This window comes from Semicossyphus pulcher, unplaced genomic scaffold (assembly GCF_022749685.1).
Source record: "Semicossyphus pulcher isolate SPU_LCO1_2020_fin unplaced genomic scaffold, fSemPul1.0.p SCAF_1, whole genome shotgun sequence".
In the NCBI taxonomy this organism is placed as follows: domain Eukaryota; kingdom Metazoa; phylum Chordata; class Actinopteri; order Labriformes; family Labridae; genus Semicossyphus; species Semicossyphus pulcher.
Genome location: NW_027211603.1, coordinates 5202305 through 5218112, shown reverse-complemented (window position 1 = coordinate 5218112; position 15808 = coordinate 5202305). Strand labels below are relative to the sequence as shown.

The 15808-nt window shown below is 41.0% G+C and overlaps 1 protein-coding gene across 1 annotated transcript; it reads left to right on the top strand.

The window, feature by feature from the left end:
• The first annotated feature begins 233 nt into the window (after positions 1-233).
• On the top strand, positions 234-5327 carry LOC138589187 (N-acetyllactosaminide alpha-1,3-galactosyltransferase-like). Its single transcript, XM_069659381.1, has 5 exons — positions 234-238; positions 352-435; positions 538-621; positions 2015-2152; positions 4581-5327. The coding sequence occupies exons 1-5, from the start codon at positions 234-236 to the stop codon at positions 5263-5265; spliced, it is 996 nt and encodes a 331-aa protein (XP_069515482.1). The 3' UTR covers positions 5266-5327.
• The last annotated feature ends 10481 nt before the right edge of the window (positions 5328-15808 follow it).

The window sequence follows — 15808 nt, the reverse complement described above, 5'->3', positions numbered from 1 at the left end:
TTTAATAGATGACAAACAATGAAACAAGTAAAAAAACAAGGATTCTAGATGCAGTGGACACAACCCAATGTTTTGTTGTTGTTGTTGTTGTTGTTGTTGTGCTGAACTAGTTTTATAATCGATTTGACGTTAGTGTAAACTGAATGTTGTCGTTATCATCCACCAGCCAACAGATAGCTTCACCAACTGTGTAACTGTTTGCAGGTAAAATAAAGGGACCGTTTCTCACAGCTATGAGGTATGAAATAATAATATGATAATAATAAGTATCACACTAACCACTGTAGTTTATAACCCTGTATTATAGCGATTTTAATAAAGTGTTCTCTTTTTGTGTTTTAATCATTTCAGTTCTCTCAATCCCAGAAGAAGGAGGGCTGTTATTGCCTGCTTTCTTGTCCTGCTCGTCGTCTGTTTCACCTTCTCATATTTCAAGTGATTACCAAAGTCACTCATTATTGCTCTTAAAGACCTCTAAAAGCACAATGGTTTAAATTATTTGCAACAGTCACTCACAAAGTTTTTTTTTATCATTAGACCTGTAACGAGCCTCAACCTGTTTTCTGCCGGAGAAGAAGAAATAAGGCGGACCACCGATTTAGACCACACGCTGAAGTTTGGGTAAGAGATTTGACTTTGTAGTTTGGTTGAATTGAATGAGAAAGATATTTTTTCTAAAGGGCATACATATTAAAAAAAACACAAAAGAAAGTGTTGCTTACAGTATACATAGAGATTTAATGTGTCTGAGCTGTTTGACTACAAAGCAATTTCCAAGATCATTTCAGTAACCAAATTAGAACAGCTTACGTTGTTTTACATTTTTTGTCTACTCTACACAAGGTCTCTAGAGGAGAAATAATGTATATAAGAAGGTAGAATAAGTTACATGATACTGAAAGCAGGAAGGTTGCCCAGAAGAAAAAAAGCCTGAACATAAGAGAGCAAACACAGCCACACATTTACAGAATGTTCACTTTTCCGACCGTAAATCTTTGTTGCAAAAGTAGCAAGAGAAACTATGAGAAAGTTGACAGGAAAACTGAAAACTAAAATTTAAACTGGGTTTCTACTTCAGAATCAAATCCTGCCTTTCTTTCAAGTCTAAAAAAAGACTGGTTGCCGCCACTTTTATGTCTGTGCTGGACTATGGTGATGTTTTATGCCTCTTCTCAAAGCTTACATGCTCTGGACACTGTGTATCATGGACCATTGAGGTTCATCACTCATTTTAAAGCCCTCACTCATCACTGTTGACTGTACGCACATGTTGGATGGTCTGCTTTATCCACACGTAGACTAAAACACTGGCATAGTCTTATTTACAAGTCTATAAGGTGTGCTTCCCTCGTACCTTCTGAAACACATCAGTCAGAAGCCTGCGGGAGCTTACAATCTTCGGTCCCATGACCTGTTCTTACTGCTGGTCCCAAAGGTCAGAACTGAACTGGGGGAAAAGGCGTTTAAGTTTGCTGCTCTCTACACTTAGAACGAATAACAAAAAGACCTGGACCTAAAGGAGCTGGTCTCATTGGGTGCTTTTAAGTTGCTTTTGAATAACTTTGAGGCCAGCACATCTGGCTGTAGATGTTCTGCTTGAGATATTTATGATTGTGGATGTTTTAGACGAAGTTTGACTGGTTTCACTTGTTATTTCATGTCTTGTACTGTATTATAATAATGTATTCTGTGTCATGTTTGTATGTATAGCTGCTCATTGTTAATGTGCTGCTGCCTGTCTTGGTCAGGACACTCTTGAAAAAGAGATTTTTAATCTCAAGTTTTTTTCCTGGTTAAATACAGGTTAAAAGACTAAATAGACGTTAAAGGTGAAGCTAATCAGGCCCAGGTGAGATAGATTGTGCACAGGTGAGAAGGATTAAGGCAGGGCTAAAAACACACAGGCACAGTGTAAGACTGGAAATGATAACCGAACAGTTAAATGAATAACACACATTACCTAACAACAAGGATGATATATGACGATATCTTTCTTTGTTTTACCCCATTTTAGGGCCAGACCTGATGTTCAAACAAACACATCTTGGAAAGCTCCAATCATCTGGGAGGGAATGTTTGACCCCAACCTTTACGACCGAGATCACATCGATAGCCAAACACCCGTGGCCCTCACTGTGTTTGCAGTGGGCAGGTTAGTTTCTGCATAAACACTTTGACTGTGAGATTAGCAGCCCTTTCACACTCTCTGTTCAGTCTGAATCAGGGCCCACAAGTTGGCCTAGCAGTTTTGGGTTGTCACTGTGTTTTTGAATGTTCTCCCTCTCAGCAAGATTGGCGTCTGTAAATATTACCCCCCTGTGTGTTCATAAACCCTGCTGCTGTCTGTATCTGTATGTAGAAACAAAGAGGCAAACAACTTTCGCGTGTGTTCAGCTTGACTGCAGGATTTATTCTTCTTCCTCAACATAGAAAAATATTTAAATGACTTCTGACGTCATAAACAAAATGCTTGTTGCTAACATTTTAGTTTGACACTCTCCTTACATACATAAAACAATAACCTACAACCTTACAGTGAGTAACTATTAAATTTATCTCTCATGTTACTCGTACTCCATTGTCACACACTCACAAATGACTTCTAAAGTCAGTAACGAACACACACGGATACAGGAAAACAGTTTAACAGAATGTGAAATATCTTATACTGTACGCATTAGCACCTTATGCATCTTCCAGTAATTAACGAAGCAAAATAAACCCCTTTTGCGTCTAATTAGCATTTATATTTTACTGTGTGTTATTTTAATCCTTTTAGATCACATCCCCGGTAATTTTGTGCATCTATTTGACAATATAGGCCAAAAAAATCCATCCAGAAAATCCATTTCTTTGTATTCTTATATCAAAATCCGATCATTTTTTCTTCCGGTAAAACTAAATTTCACGCGTGCTTACGTAAGTTAGCACCAAACAATTTCAACCAATCAATCTGCAACATTTAGCCGCAGAGCACCAAGAACGCTCGGTCAGTTAGCTAGCTACTGCGCTGTGGAGAACGTCTGTCTACGCCCACTTCTCAACGATCAAATCAAATCCCTCTAATGATATGTCCCGCCTGCACGTCCTGTTTCACTCGGAAATACGTCACGATACGGAAGCTAGATACTCTGAAAATGCTGTTTCAGCTCTAATTTAACAACAGGTCCACTAGCCTGGCATGGCAGTGTAAAAATCTCTATTTCAACACAATACTGCAAAACAACTCAACTTTAAACATTTATTCTGCAGCACTTGCCTCGATGGGATTTTAGGTACCTCCCCAGCGCTATGCGCCGTCTAGTGTCCTGTTTGAGTATCACACTAACACCGTAACAAGTAGAGTACAATGAAATTGGCATTTAATCACTATTTACGACACAATAAAATAAAAATATATGTAGTGGTGTCTATTTTTAAACACATTTAACTTCTTATTTTAGCAATGAACTGTACCATAGTCCCATAATGAACTGTACTATAGGCTCAATGACTTTTTCATGCCTTTTTTTACTTCCTGTAGTTTTTAACCCTTTACACTCTGTGTATATTTATATCTGATATACACATTTTTAACCCTTTACATAAATACCTGCCTTCCAGACGGCAGCAGGGTGACAAGGTGGTGTCCTGGGTGAGATGAGTCTTTGCTTATGTTTGTAACCCAACGTAGACATCGGGATCTGTATAAGACGTTAAGAGAAGGCAGCTTCGTTCAGGTGATGTTCTGTGCTGATTTTATCACTTTCTTGAAGTGCTGTCCTGTCAGCTTCAGTGCAGCTAGAAAACCACACCAGGATGCCATAAGAGAGGAAGCTGTATACAGTAACAGAACATGACATCAGCAGTTCTTAAAAAGTAGAGTCGCTGCTGTGCGTTCTTCACTAGAGAGCTTCATAGTCCATGAGTAGTCCTGGGAGTCTCCACCCTGTCTCCTCTGATTTTTAACGGAGCAGTCGTGTCCATATGGCTCCCATTAGTTCTAGACTATAAAAAGTGGATGTAGCCTACTTGTCGTCACCCATGGGTTTTGAACCCCTCTTTTGAAGCCTGGAGTTGGATGTTTTGGTTGTCTCCATCTTCTTTTTGGTGCCAGAAGTGACCATGTTGAAGCCAGAGGATGGATAGGCATTGTCACATCTTAGTCCCAGTTTTAAATGCGACCATTATTTACAAAATGAACATGCTCTACGTGTTGTGTTGAAGAACACCTGAAACTATTGATTGAGATCTCAAACTCATTGGGAACATGTTTACTTGGGTATAAATCAACTGAGAAGTCAGGTCACGTTCCTTTGTCTTTTTACACAGTCAGACATCTTTTTGCATCCAGGGGTGTCGTCCCCTGCTGGCAATGAGAAAGAATGTACTGTAGGTTTACGGCACTTCCCCATCCCTCTTTTTCCCGCCATCATACGGACAGCAGAAATGCATGGTAAGAGAGATGAGGGACAGCTGAGCTAGGGATCATAATTTACCATTGTTAAAACTCACTAGAAAGTCAGCAGATGTGTATATGTATGTACGTTATCATAATGAGTTAAGAGCAGGAGCAATGATTGTTTTTTTCTCTTCCTAAGGTACCTGGATGCATACCTCAAGACTTTCCTTACCTCTGCAGAAAAACACTTTATGTTAGGATTACCTGTGACCTATTACGTCTTCACAGATCTGCCACAGGAGGTACCAAAAATCGAGATAGCTCTTCCGCGTAGACTGAAGGTTATCCAGGTGGATAAGCACTCCAGGTGGCAAGACATCTCTATGATACGCATGAAAACAATATCAGATGTCATAGAATCAGAGATCCGTCACAACTTCAGTTACGTCTTCTGCTTCGATGTGGATCAGGAGTTTAAGGGCAGATTTGGCTCAGAGGCTCTGGGTGATTCTGTGGCTTTGTTACACGCCCACTTTTACAAACTTCCGAAGGCGAGGTTCACCTATGACAGGAACCCCAAATCCACAGCCTTCATGGAAACGGGGGATTTCTACTACCACGCTGCTGTCTTTGGAGGCTGGTGGGAAAATGTGCAGGACATAGCAGATGCCTGCTATTTGAGCATCCTGCAGGACAAAGCGAACAATGTGGAGGCTCTGTGGCATGATGAGAGTCACCTGAACAAGTACTTCTGGCTTCATAAGCCAAGCAGGCTGCTCTCCCCTGAGTACTGCTGGGACCAAAGTATTGGCGACAAGAAGGACATACATGTCACCCGCCTGGTATGGGGCCCAAAAGACTACAACAAACTCCGTACTCAGTGAAGAGGCTAGAAGAGGCATATATTAGAAGGACTTTGTAAAAATAACAATATTGGGTCCTTACCTTAACAACACATGAATGTTAATATTTAAATTATATTATATATAATCTATATTTTTCTAATTGTAACACTACAGGCAGTTTATCTCTGTTCAGTGTAAACTTACACTGTAATGCATGTAAAAGTAACACAATTAATTATCTTGCAAACGTGTGTGCATTTTGAATATAAAATATGGCTTCCATCATATGAACAATTGCATTTTATTAAGCTACAAATGTTTAGAAATATTGTATTGTTCATCAGAAGGTGATTTTTTTCTTTGACATGACAATAAAGTAAAGACACAGCAATACACACACTTTAAAAACACTGAAGGGCATATTTAATCAGGATTGCTTTCTGAAACTGCCATTGCCCACATGAAGTGAAGGTCTGTAACTAGTTATTGTTTGGGTATATAATCATTAAAAAAATGGCTTCTTTGTGTTATTAAACGTACAATGAGGAGTTTTACATCCTTATGAAATGTATAATGATGCCTCACGATGACCCACAAAAGCAAATGGGACCATCAGGAGGAGGGTTGGCTATTTCTAAATAGTTATGTTTAAAGTGATAATGTCAAAGATTTTCATGTCAATAAATGTCTGTTAAGTCACTATCGCCAGATGAGGTAACACAATGGTGATTGAGCCAATGGCCCACTGATGAAAGCTTTTGCATTTGCAGTATTACAGACTGGCGCTGTGTTTGAAATCAGATACTGCATACTGCATACTACATACTGCGTTTGGCAGAAGTATGTAGTATGAAGGAGTTTTTCAAATTCATTTTGCAGTATGCTGCCAGGCAGCATTTTCCATTTTTGGACAAAAGCAAACCGCCGCTTCTTTAGCTATAGCGCCCCCTTCTGCTGGAATGCTGCTGCTGTCTGCTACTTTAACTGTTGTTGTGACATTCCAGCGCTTTGCATTGTGGGATACAGTAGGCGAGGTAGACTGGTCCGATGCATACTGGAGGTTTTCTCAGAATAAGTATGACACCCGGGTATTTTTGGCATACTGTACATTTTGCTTTTGTTTGCATACTGCAGACTACATTTTGGCCAAATCAGTACGTACTGCTAGTACAGTATGACATTTCGAACACGGCATGGGTGTCGGGTGCGTTGCTTGTGGAAAAAATCACAAGCGGCGCCCATTTAGTGACACGTTTTCCATCACCCAGCAGTGGTTGGTCTGCCAGAGAGGGTAGGTGGAGCTAAGAGGCTTCTTTTCCGGTCTCTGCAAGTGTTGCTAGTAAACCGTAATCTACTTTGGCTGAACAAACAAAGAAAAGATGGATAACTACAGATACAACTTCAACAAGAAGTGAAAATCCAAAGAAAAAGAAACAAACTCGACGCTCAGATGAAGCAAACAGTCGAAAAAGGAAAGTGACCGTCAGCCAGGAAAATCAAGAGTTACAACCGGAGCCAACCGTTGACGTCACACATGCAACACTGTCTGGATATCTGGGAAGTGTGCTCCCGTAATTACCGTTTATCACCATAGGTGGCGCCAAGAGAACGAAACTGAGATCTTCGAGATTATAACTCTAATACCTGGTTCGGCTGCCACTGTGTTGATGTCAATGCAAAGTTTCACAGTGAGTAGTCTGTTAGTAAAAAAGAGGCAGAAGAACATTTCGTATAAGATATTAGACGTACTGATTTGTCCACAGGGACGGCCAAGATTAACACAACTGAAAGTTCCTCACAGAAGCTTTGAAGATGTATTTAAAATGTGAAAGTTCACCATCCCACAATAGAAGGTGTAAAATCTTTGACAGAGTTAAATACAAGTATACAGACATAGGGATCACTCTGGTCTCTGTCTCTAGGCTGAGCTTCTCTCCACACACACACAGAGCAAAGTCAGTAAACAGCAGAGCAGAGATGCTGCAGCAGAGACAGTCAAGTGAACCAGCTGAGGTTTTTCACTGCTTCAGATGTCGCAGACGGTTCTACTGTACCTGAAGTACCTGAATGAAAAATACATGTATTTCATGTCAAGAGCGCGTCTGCCCAGCTCACCCCTGGGTGGCCGTCCCCTCGGCTCAGCATGGACCACAAAGCAGCCACCTGTGTCATTCAGCTGACCTCAGATCAGCTTGGAGCTGTCTGACTGAAAGCAATGATGCATTATTCATAGACTGCCACCATCTGGTACATCAGTGCACCCTGCCACCTCAGCCCTCACCCTGTCAGAGACAAGAAAGCAAGAAAAGGGCAGTTTATCATCAGAGCGGCGCTTGGCTGAGTGCCTTCAGTTTACAGGCCAAATGGAGAAAGGTAGTTTGGTTAAAGGATCGTTCAGTAGATACCAACACATTTTAACAAGATTATTTCTTTCCCCTTTATGTATGCAACACATTCTTGTTGTTGTCAGTGCGTTAAGAAATTGAGCGACAAGACACCATGTTTACAAAAACTGGAGAAAAAAAAAGATGCTATGTGTAGTTTGCAACATTGTTAATCAGTTTGAAGAGCAAAGAGAGAGAGCCAGGAATGAAGAAGTGCAGTTTAGCCATGTTCCACTGGAGGGTGCTAGGGTCAAATCTACATTTGATGCACCGTCTGTACCTTCACAGCACCTTGTCCAGACATGTGTCTAATGGAGGGACAGCCCACCATTGTTCCAGGAGATTTTGAGTCTAATCAAGCCATTCAGAAATTGATACAAAATTAGAATCAACCGGCCTGCTTAGCCTTTTTTATACATGCCGCGGATTGTAACGAAACTTACTTAATTGAACCATTAAGTGCTCATTTATTCAAGTTCTCCTTGTCATCTGTCTGTGTGCGTTGTATGTGTTCATGTAGGTATAGTACTGTAGTAATGCAGGTTCCAAAGGTCAGTCTCTAATACTCTCTCTCTCTCTCCTCCTCTGAGTCCCTGACATCAGAACCCTCTGTGTTTCTCTCTGTGTTTGGGCCTCCTAAGAATCTCTGGAAAAAAATATAAGGACGTCACGACAACTACTTTTGACAACACTGCAACGCAAACAAGCCTGCGGTAAAAAGATAGAATTGGACATCATTAATCCCAAAGGAAAACCAAGTGAGAAACTGCTCCAAAATAAGAGTATTACAAAAATAACAGCTTAAATATAAGTAAAATATAAAGTTTAAAGTATAAATAATAAATTAACAAACGTTTTTAATGGAGATTTTAAGGGCTCATAAATCTTCACACACTTGCATCTCGGTCAAACGCCACAAGGTGGTGCCAAAAGCACACAAAGACCACAATAACAGGGGCAAGTAGCTCAAAGCGCCTTCTAAACAAAGAAAAATGCAGTTTCAGGAATACTGCCATAACAAACAGAAGAAAAGGATTTTAACAGAGCAAGCATACATAAGTCAGAGATTTGCAAATAACAAAAAGTCGAGCAGCTACATTATATCGGACAATGACCAAAATGGTTTTGTCGGGTGTTGTGATGCATTAAGAAAGTTTGTCTTTATTCCTTTATCCTGTGACAGGCAGCGCGTTGCTCCAACATGCTGAGCTGACACAGTTAGTCACAGCTGTTTAACCACATCAATATAAAGGCTGGCTTCTGAAAACATTTGTGAAAAGGTTTGGCAGCTTTGATGACTAGTTGAGCTAGTAATTATGTGGACAAAAGCACCAACATGAATAATAATAACAGCTGTAACTCCACAATAGCATGGGTGCTTTACCATTGCACAAACAGTACCTTCTCTTTATGTGTCTTCAGTGAGTTTTAATCTGACATCATTAAAAGCTGACACGGCCTCCACAACAACTCTGCCCTTAAATACAAAGCTCTTAACACACACAGTTTAAATACATGTCTGCTTAGTCTCATTAAAGGGCCTTTTGTGTCTATGTGTTGCAAACAACAGAAAGCGTTTTGTGGCATGGCGGCTCTGAATGTCTGTTGTCAAACACGACTGTGCCAAAATAAAGCTCAGGAAGAAGAATCAGCTCAGAATACAAACAGTCTGTGCTGAAAATAGACACAGTGGAGGTCTGGGTGAGGGCACGCAGACAGCTTCTGAAGGGATCAACACAAATAAAAGCCTAATAAAGATGTCACATCAAAATATCACGTCATGCAGAGTACGGCTGGATGCTTGTCTTGGGAAACTAAGCACTATTGAAGCAAAGTACTGAGCACAGAGGGGAAGTAAGTGTTTGACTTTAGGGCTATTATAATCAACCCATGATTAAGTAAGGACAATTAAGCAGACATTGTTCTTTTTAAAGGAAATACTCTTCTTTTAGCCCAATTATGGCTGAGTTTCTAGTGACAGTGCAGTTTCAGAAGCAGTGGTGGTGGTGGTTGAGGTAGTAGTACTAAGAGTGGCAGTAGTAGTAATAGTAATAGTAGTAGAAGTAATAGAAGAGGTGGTGGAGCTGCTGGAGGTCGTAGTAGAGGTGGTGGTGGTAGTGGTGGTAGAAGTAGTAGTAGTAGTAGTGGTAGAGGTGGTGATGGAGGTGGTGGTGGAAGTGGTGGTGGTAGTAGTAGTAGTAGTAGTAGTGGTAGAGGTGGTGATGGAGGTGGTTGAGGTACTAATAGTTAAAGTGGTGGTAGTATTAGTGGAGGTGGTAGTAGTAGTCTGCAGGTGCTGGTCTCCAGTCCCAGGAGTTCACCTGGATGTAAAGGAGGTAAAATCAGCTCCTGGCTGCCTCTCTGTATGTCGGCTGTCTGACTGAATGAGGCAGCAGTCTGGTCATGCACTGTACTAAGTGAACACACACAGCTGTGTTTACACTGTGTGGTGAGTCTGGTGCAGTATGCAGTCATTTACTGTTCCTTGGGTGTCCTAGGTTATTAATCAACATATCTATAATTATGCTGAATTCAACATGAATCTTGTAGTTTGTATAATTTCGACTCATGGCAGAGGGGCTGAATGATGAATGATCAAAACATATTACAACAATTTTAATGACGGATTAATGGAGTCATTTATCCAGAAAAAGGTGTCGAACACTCTTAGGGTTCAAGCTGTTATGTAGAGGGTTCACTGTTTTATTTTTTATACCAACTAACGTTGTGTTTTGTAAAGTTGGTTTGACTAAACAATTGATCATAAAACATGTTAGTACTGATAGACGTCTAAATTCATCTGTCGCACGAGCAAGATAAGCAGTTAGCTTACTTTCCAAACAACTTGCTAATCAGTCAGCTGACTGCCAATTCAATGCATTTCTGAAGTGAGAAGGGGCAGCCGTTTTCAGGTTATTTTCCAAATGTCGCACCATAGTTGCAGATTATATGTAAAAGTGAGCTGATTTACTGAAGTGACCATTTCCTGAGACAAAGAAGTGTCCATCTGTCAGAGTGATGTTATTTATGTCAATTAGACTAAAACTCCTTGTTGTACAAATCTGGAGCTTAAAGGCAAAAAGAATCAGAAAAAGTACACATGAATCAAGGTATTAAAACAGTTTGGTGAAACAAGGATGTTTTAACAGAGGCCTAAGGGACCCAAACTCAACGTTTGGTGTCTGATACAAAAAATTTTGGTATGATACACTGAAAATGTGCATAAACAGCTGCATACACACTAAAAAGGCCCAGGCTAGTCTCACAGCATATAAAATGTCAAACACACAAGTGATGGAGAGTACGGAAGCCCTAAGGGGACATGCATCCATACATTTTATTTACTCCGTTTTCACATGATAACGAGTAACTTGTGGTCATTTTCTCGAGACTTATTTATCTTGTTAACAACGCTGCACCACCGTAACGACAGATGATCATAACTCGTATCCCCAGAGTTGCAAAAGCTCAAAACACACATAGAAAAAGGGTTTACTGACCTCATTAGTGTGGGCGATGGCAGGGTGGCATGTCGTGGTCTGGCCTATCACAGTGAGCCGATTGCTTCGTCTTCTAGATTGCCAGAAAATTATCCCATTATAACGAGAAAACAAGCTCCTGAGATAATGAGAAAAATAAGCGGAGATGTCGAGAAAGCAACTGAAATTACTCGTTATAATGGGCAAATGGAGTAAATGAAATGTATGGATGCATGTCCTCTTTGGGCTTCCGTAGGAGAGGTCACTCAGGTTAAAAAAAAACTCTCTCAGCTGTGCAGTAATCAAACTCCACCACTGAATCAACAGTGTGGAGTGCTCATACCTGGCTGACTGTTCACTTTAACAGGCCATGGTGTTGGCGGCAGCAGTTTCAGGTTAAGACATGCTGACATCATGTTGCTCTCGTGTTTTACGAGAGGTGACATCTATGTTAAAACCCAGCTATGAAAACATGGAGGTGAGCTGGAAACGCACAACCCAGTGGCACATAAACATCACAGTGAGCATGAAGTCAGGAGTTAGGTGTGTGTACACCTGCATGTGTCTCAGTTTTACTTTCTGTTTGCAGACCTGGCTCGGCCTCCCTGTGCCCTTTCCTCCTGAAAAAGCTGCATTCTTTAAAGCTCTTCAGAGCAGCCACCTCAAACAAAGAAGCAAACATGGATGAAGGTGTGAATTAAATTCTCTTAAGGTACCACAGGCCTCGCCCTTTTGCCCTCAGCAGACTGCAAAGGTCAGGTGAATAAGGTGGGGTTGTCTTACAACACCTCCTTCCATTATGGATTCAGGTCCAGCTCAGTGAAATACTAAAATTCAAGAAGGTCAAAGTGTTGCAGATTTCCAACAGAATCTTAAAGAGCAGCTCCAGTTATGTTTTCAGACATATAAAATGCTCTGCTTAAAATTGTGTCTGATGTGTTTTTTCCTGCAAAATACGTTTTAATGATCTCCTCCTTCTCCCTTATTAAAAATTCCCCAATCTGCATTGTCCCCGCCCACTATGCAAATTTCCAACCGCTGTCTCTGCCATCGTTTAGTGGCAACTTGATGAAACTTAGCTCGCTTGAAATGTAGTAATTAGTAGTAGTAACTTTAACGTTAGTAGTCAGCAGTGAGTTTGCAAAAGTTACGATGACAGTTACAGCTGGCTCGCGCATCGCCAAAGTGGTTGCCATAGGTTACACATAATGATATGCATAGCGTCACCCCGTCCATTAACAGGATTGGCTCCTTAGGTTTGTGACGTCTCAAACCTGCCAATCTGAAAATGTGTTGTTCAGCCTGTCCTTGGTACACTGCAGTTTAAAAGCAGTCAGGCCCAGCCATGGAGATGACTGCTGATGTTGTCCCTGATATGTCTTGTAGCACATGAAGAACACCACATGGAGACGTTTACAAGGTTAAACACTTTATTTTCACTGGAGGAGGTCTTCTTAACTTCTTATGTTTGTTAAAAGCCTTGATAGAGGCATGGCTGGGGATAGCAGTGTTGGTTTTTGGTACATCACTTTGAACATGACTGAAGTATCTAAACAAGAATTTAGTACATAATAAGCTATGATTTGGCTAGGTGTTACGTTTTGTTTTGTTTGTCTTATAGAGCTGGAAATATATCTGGACAAAGATAGTGGTTGCAGTTGCAGATGTGTGAATCATAGAAGCCCGGACTATAGGCCTTTGCGGAGGTCTTTGCTCTACAAGTTCCCTTCTAGATTCTAGATAGCATTGACAGAAAGGGAATTATTATTTATATTCAGGGTATCTCTCATCTGATTCATCCCTTCAGGTGAAAGCACCTTTTTATGCAATCTTGTAACGAAACAACAAGTTATAGAGGCACATCAGGCAAACTTTTCCTGACAGAAAGCATGCAGAAAAAAATTCCTTCAGTGATTTTCTTTTCGTCATGCTCTGTCTAAGAAATATTAATGTTGGAGGCTTCATGGGGCCTACAGAAACCAAAAGAAGATCTAATAAGACATTCCTGTGGATTACCCTCCTCGTTTAAACTCTAATAAGACACAACATGATATTCTTTGGTGAAATGAAGGGCAGATTTCAGAGGTTTAGTGGTTTACCCCCTGATTCTCACACCGATCGCTGACTTTGATGAAAGTTGCTCTCACAGAGCCCTCAACACAATAGACCGCCCCCCCACACCCACCTCTGCATGCCCTTGTCAGAGGATATATGTCAAAGCTGTAACATCATACTCCTAAGTATCTCTTCGACGCTCCACGGGTCACATTCCTGCGTGACGGTGGAGGACGTGTGAATGGATTCAACCTTGAGAGGGAGAGCAGCAAAAAGAAAGGGTTAAAGACAGAGAGAAGAAGAAGAAAGGGAAGATCGGAGGAAAAAACAAAAGGAGATATAAGAGGAATAACAGAGTTATGAAAGTGAAGTCCTCGTACAGACAGCAGCATCTGGCACGGCTCATCCTTCCCATCATACACATTCCTGTACGACACGCTCACAAAGCAGCATTGTGAAGAACTGGATCTGACTCATATCCTCGCTGCTACCTCCTCTTTAAGCTACATACACTCGAAAACACACACACACACACACACACACACACGTTTGGCCTTGAGCCACCTCCATTGTGCAGAGTTATGGGCTGACGGTTATTATACCACCTGTAAATGATTCTCTACTGTACAGAGAGGAGAGGTGTGAACTTCAAAAGATAACGAGAGGAGGAGGATTGATGAGCCGTGATATAGTGTTGCTCAAGTGTCACATGAACTGTGGTCAAAGGGGATACAGTGTGTGTGTGTGTGTGTGTGTGTGTGTGTGTGTGTGAGAGTGTGCATTGTGTAGTTTTCATACCTGTCTTCTACAAATAAGCCACTGCAGTCACGAGGTTCTCGATATAGATAAGGTGGAAGGGTTGAGGTTAGTTTTAATCTATGACTGTATACATAGATGGACGGCGCGTCTCCATCTGCTCTCATTGTATGAAATTGATGCCAAAATAGCCCCCGTGATAGGTGCTTCCGTCCTGTGATGGTGATGTCATTTGGAGCCAGAGTTGCACAGGAGAGATCTGCGGGTGGAGCCGCAGTAGCCACTAACCAGAACACGCACTTAAATTACCAAAAAAAAACAGCAAAGATCCCGCTAGCCGGCATGTTTAACAGCAGAACAGCTTCTTCGTGTTGGTCTTGTAGTATCTGACTTGAGATGTGAGTTGCTTACACAAGTGTCTTTGGAATGTGTTAAGTAGGCAGAAGTAAAACAATGGTATATATCCTGTTTTTAAAGATGTATCAGCGCTTTTCAACCTGAAGGACAAGGGGTCCCCGCCTAGTTTAAATAATAGGATGAGAGAAACACGCACTCACTTCCATCATATATAAGTGCATGTTGAACTGTGTTTCGGGGAGACACTATTTGGCTGAGGGTGATCTCCCAGGTATTCTAGAAGCCTGACTGATGCTGATTTTTTGTAATAAACCTATGCTTATACAAACAAGTCGGTGTCAACGGAAGTTCCTTTCTTCATCTGCGCATCATCGATGTCTGAGAAACAACAGTCTGAACCAGACGTTCACAGATATGGAACAGATCGGCCAACAGAGCTGTCAATCAACCTTTTTACAGCATCAAATAACTAATTAAAACTAAACTTAACCCCCCTAAACCCAAACCTAACCTAGCCAAGCTGATGCCTTAACCTCACCAAATTGCAACCACATCAACCATGTGATGTTTGTCGAGTGCAGGTAAGACGTCCTGCCATTGGTCAGTTTTGGAAATGCACCTGGTGGATGGGAGGTAACAGTGGAGGATGGATCTTTGCCGATTTTCTGAAGATTTGATGAAAATATTTTTTACATTTAGATGGAAGCTTGGCAGAATGTGGTACCACAACACGCATTGAAATCTTTGGCTTGAACGGATGTAATCAACAGCAGTAACTTTGACACGGTGTGCTTGTCTTATTCTGAAGGATGAAAGAACATTCTGCTTCTCTGCTGCAGTTGTTTTTATTTTCACATACACTTGTGTATCTAAGCTACACGGTACTTACATGATTTTTCCACACTAACATGTTGTCTCCTTCATGTGGATCTTTTATTGACACAAGATATTTTTAGGTTACCATGGAGCCACATCAGGGGGGGTGACATCTCAGGGGGTGATTATACTCAACTGGAAATGTGTTTGTGCTGTGAATAGTCAATATCTGCCAATACAACAGAGCTAATGAGGCTGGCTGCTTATGTTGTGCAGTCAGAGAGCATCAGTACAGAGATGTGTTTCATTGTTTGTAGCTTTTCATCTTTGAGGGGTTTGTATGAATCTAATGTGCATGTAAACACACACAGTTTAAAGCTAAGCTAGCACTTTCTCCTATAGTTACTTTTCATATTATACAATGATGCCTGTTATGTTTTAGAACAGGAGTCTGGTCACCTCTAACTAAACTAAATGGGATGCTAAACATGCACTAAAAAACAAAACAGATTCTGTTGAATGTTCAGGATCATTAACCTGAGCTGCTGAATAAATACATGCAAATAAGACAGCAGTGAGAGGAGTGATTACAAATACAGACCACAAAGTTTGAAGAATAAATGCTTAATGGCCGAACTTTTACCACATTTCATTAAAAATGATCATCTCGAAGATTTTCATTTAAATAAATGTCTGTTAAGTCACTATCTATCGCCGAATGAGGGAACACAATGG

Bases quoted from the DNA above. Each gene is read 5' to 3' on its own strand.
- LOC138589187 (XM_069659381.1), top strand. The intron at 436-537 runs GTGATTACCAAA...TTTTATCATTAG, and splicing joins TTCACCTTCTCATATTTCAA to ACCTGTAACGAGCCTCAACC. The intron at 2,153-4,580 runs GTTAGTTTCTGC...TCTCTTCCTAAG, and splicing joins ACTGTGTTTGCAGTGGGCAG to GTACCTGGATGCATACCTCA.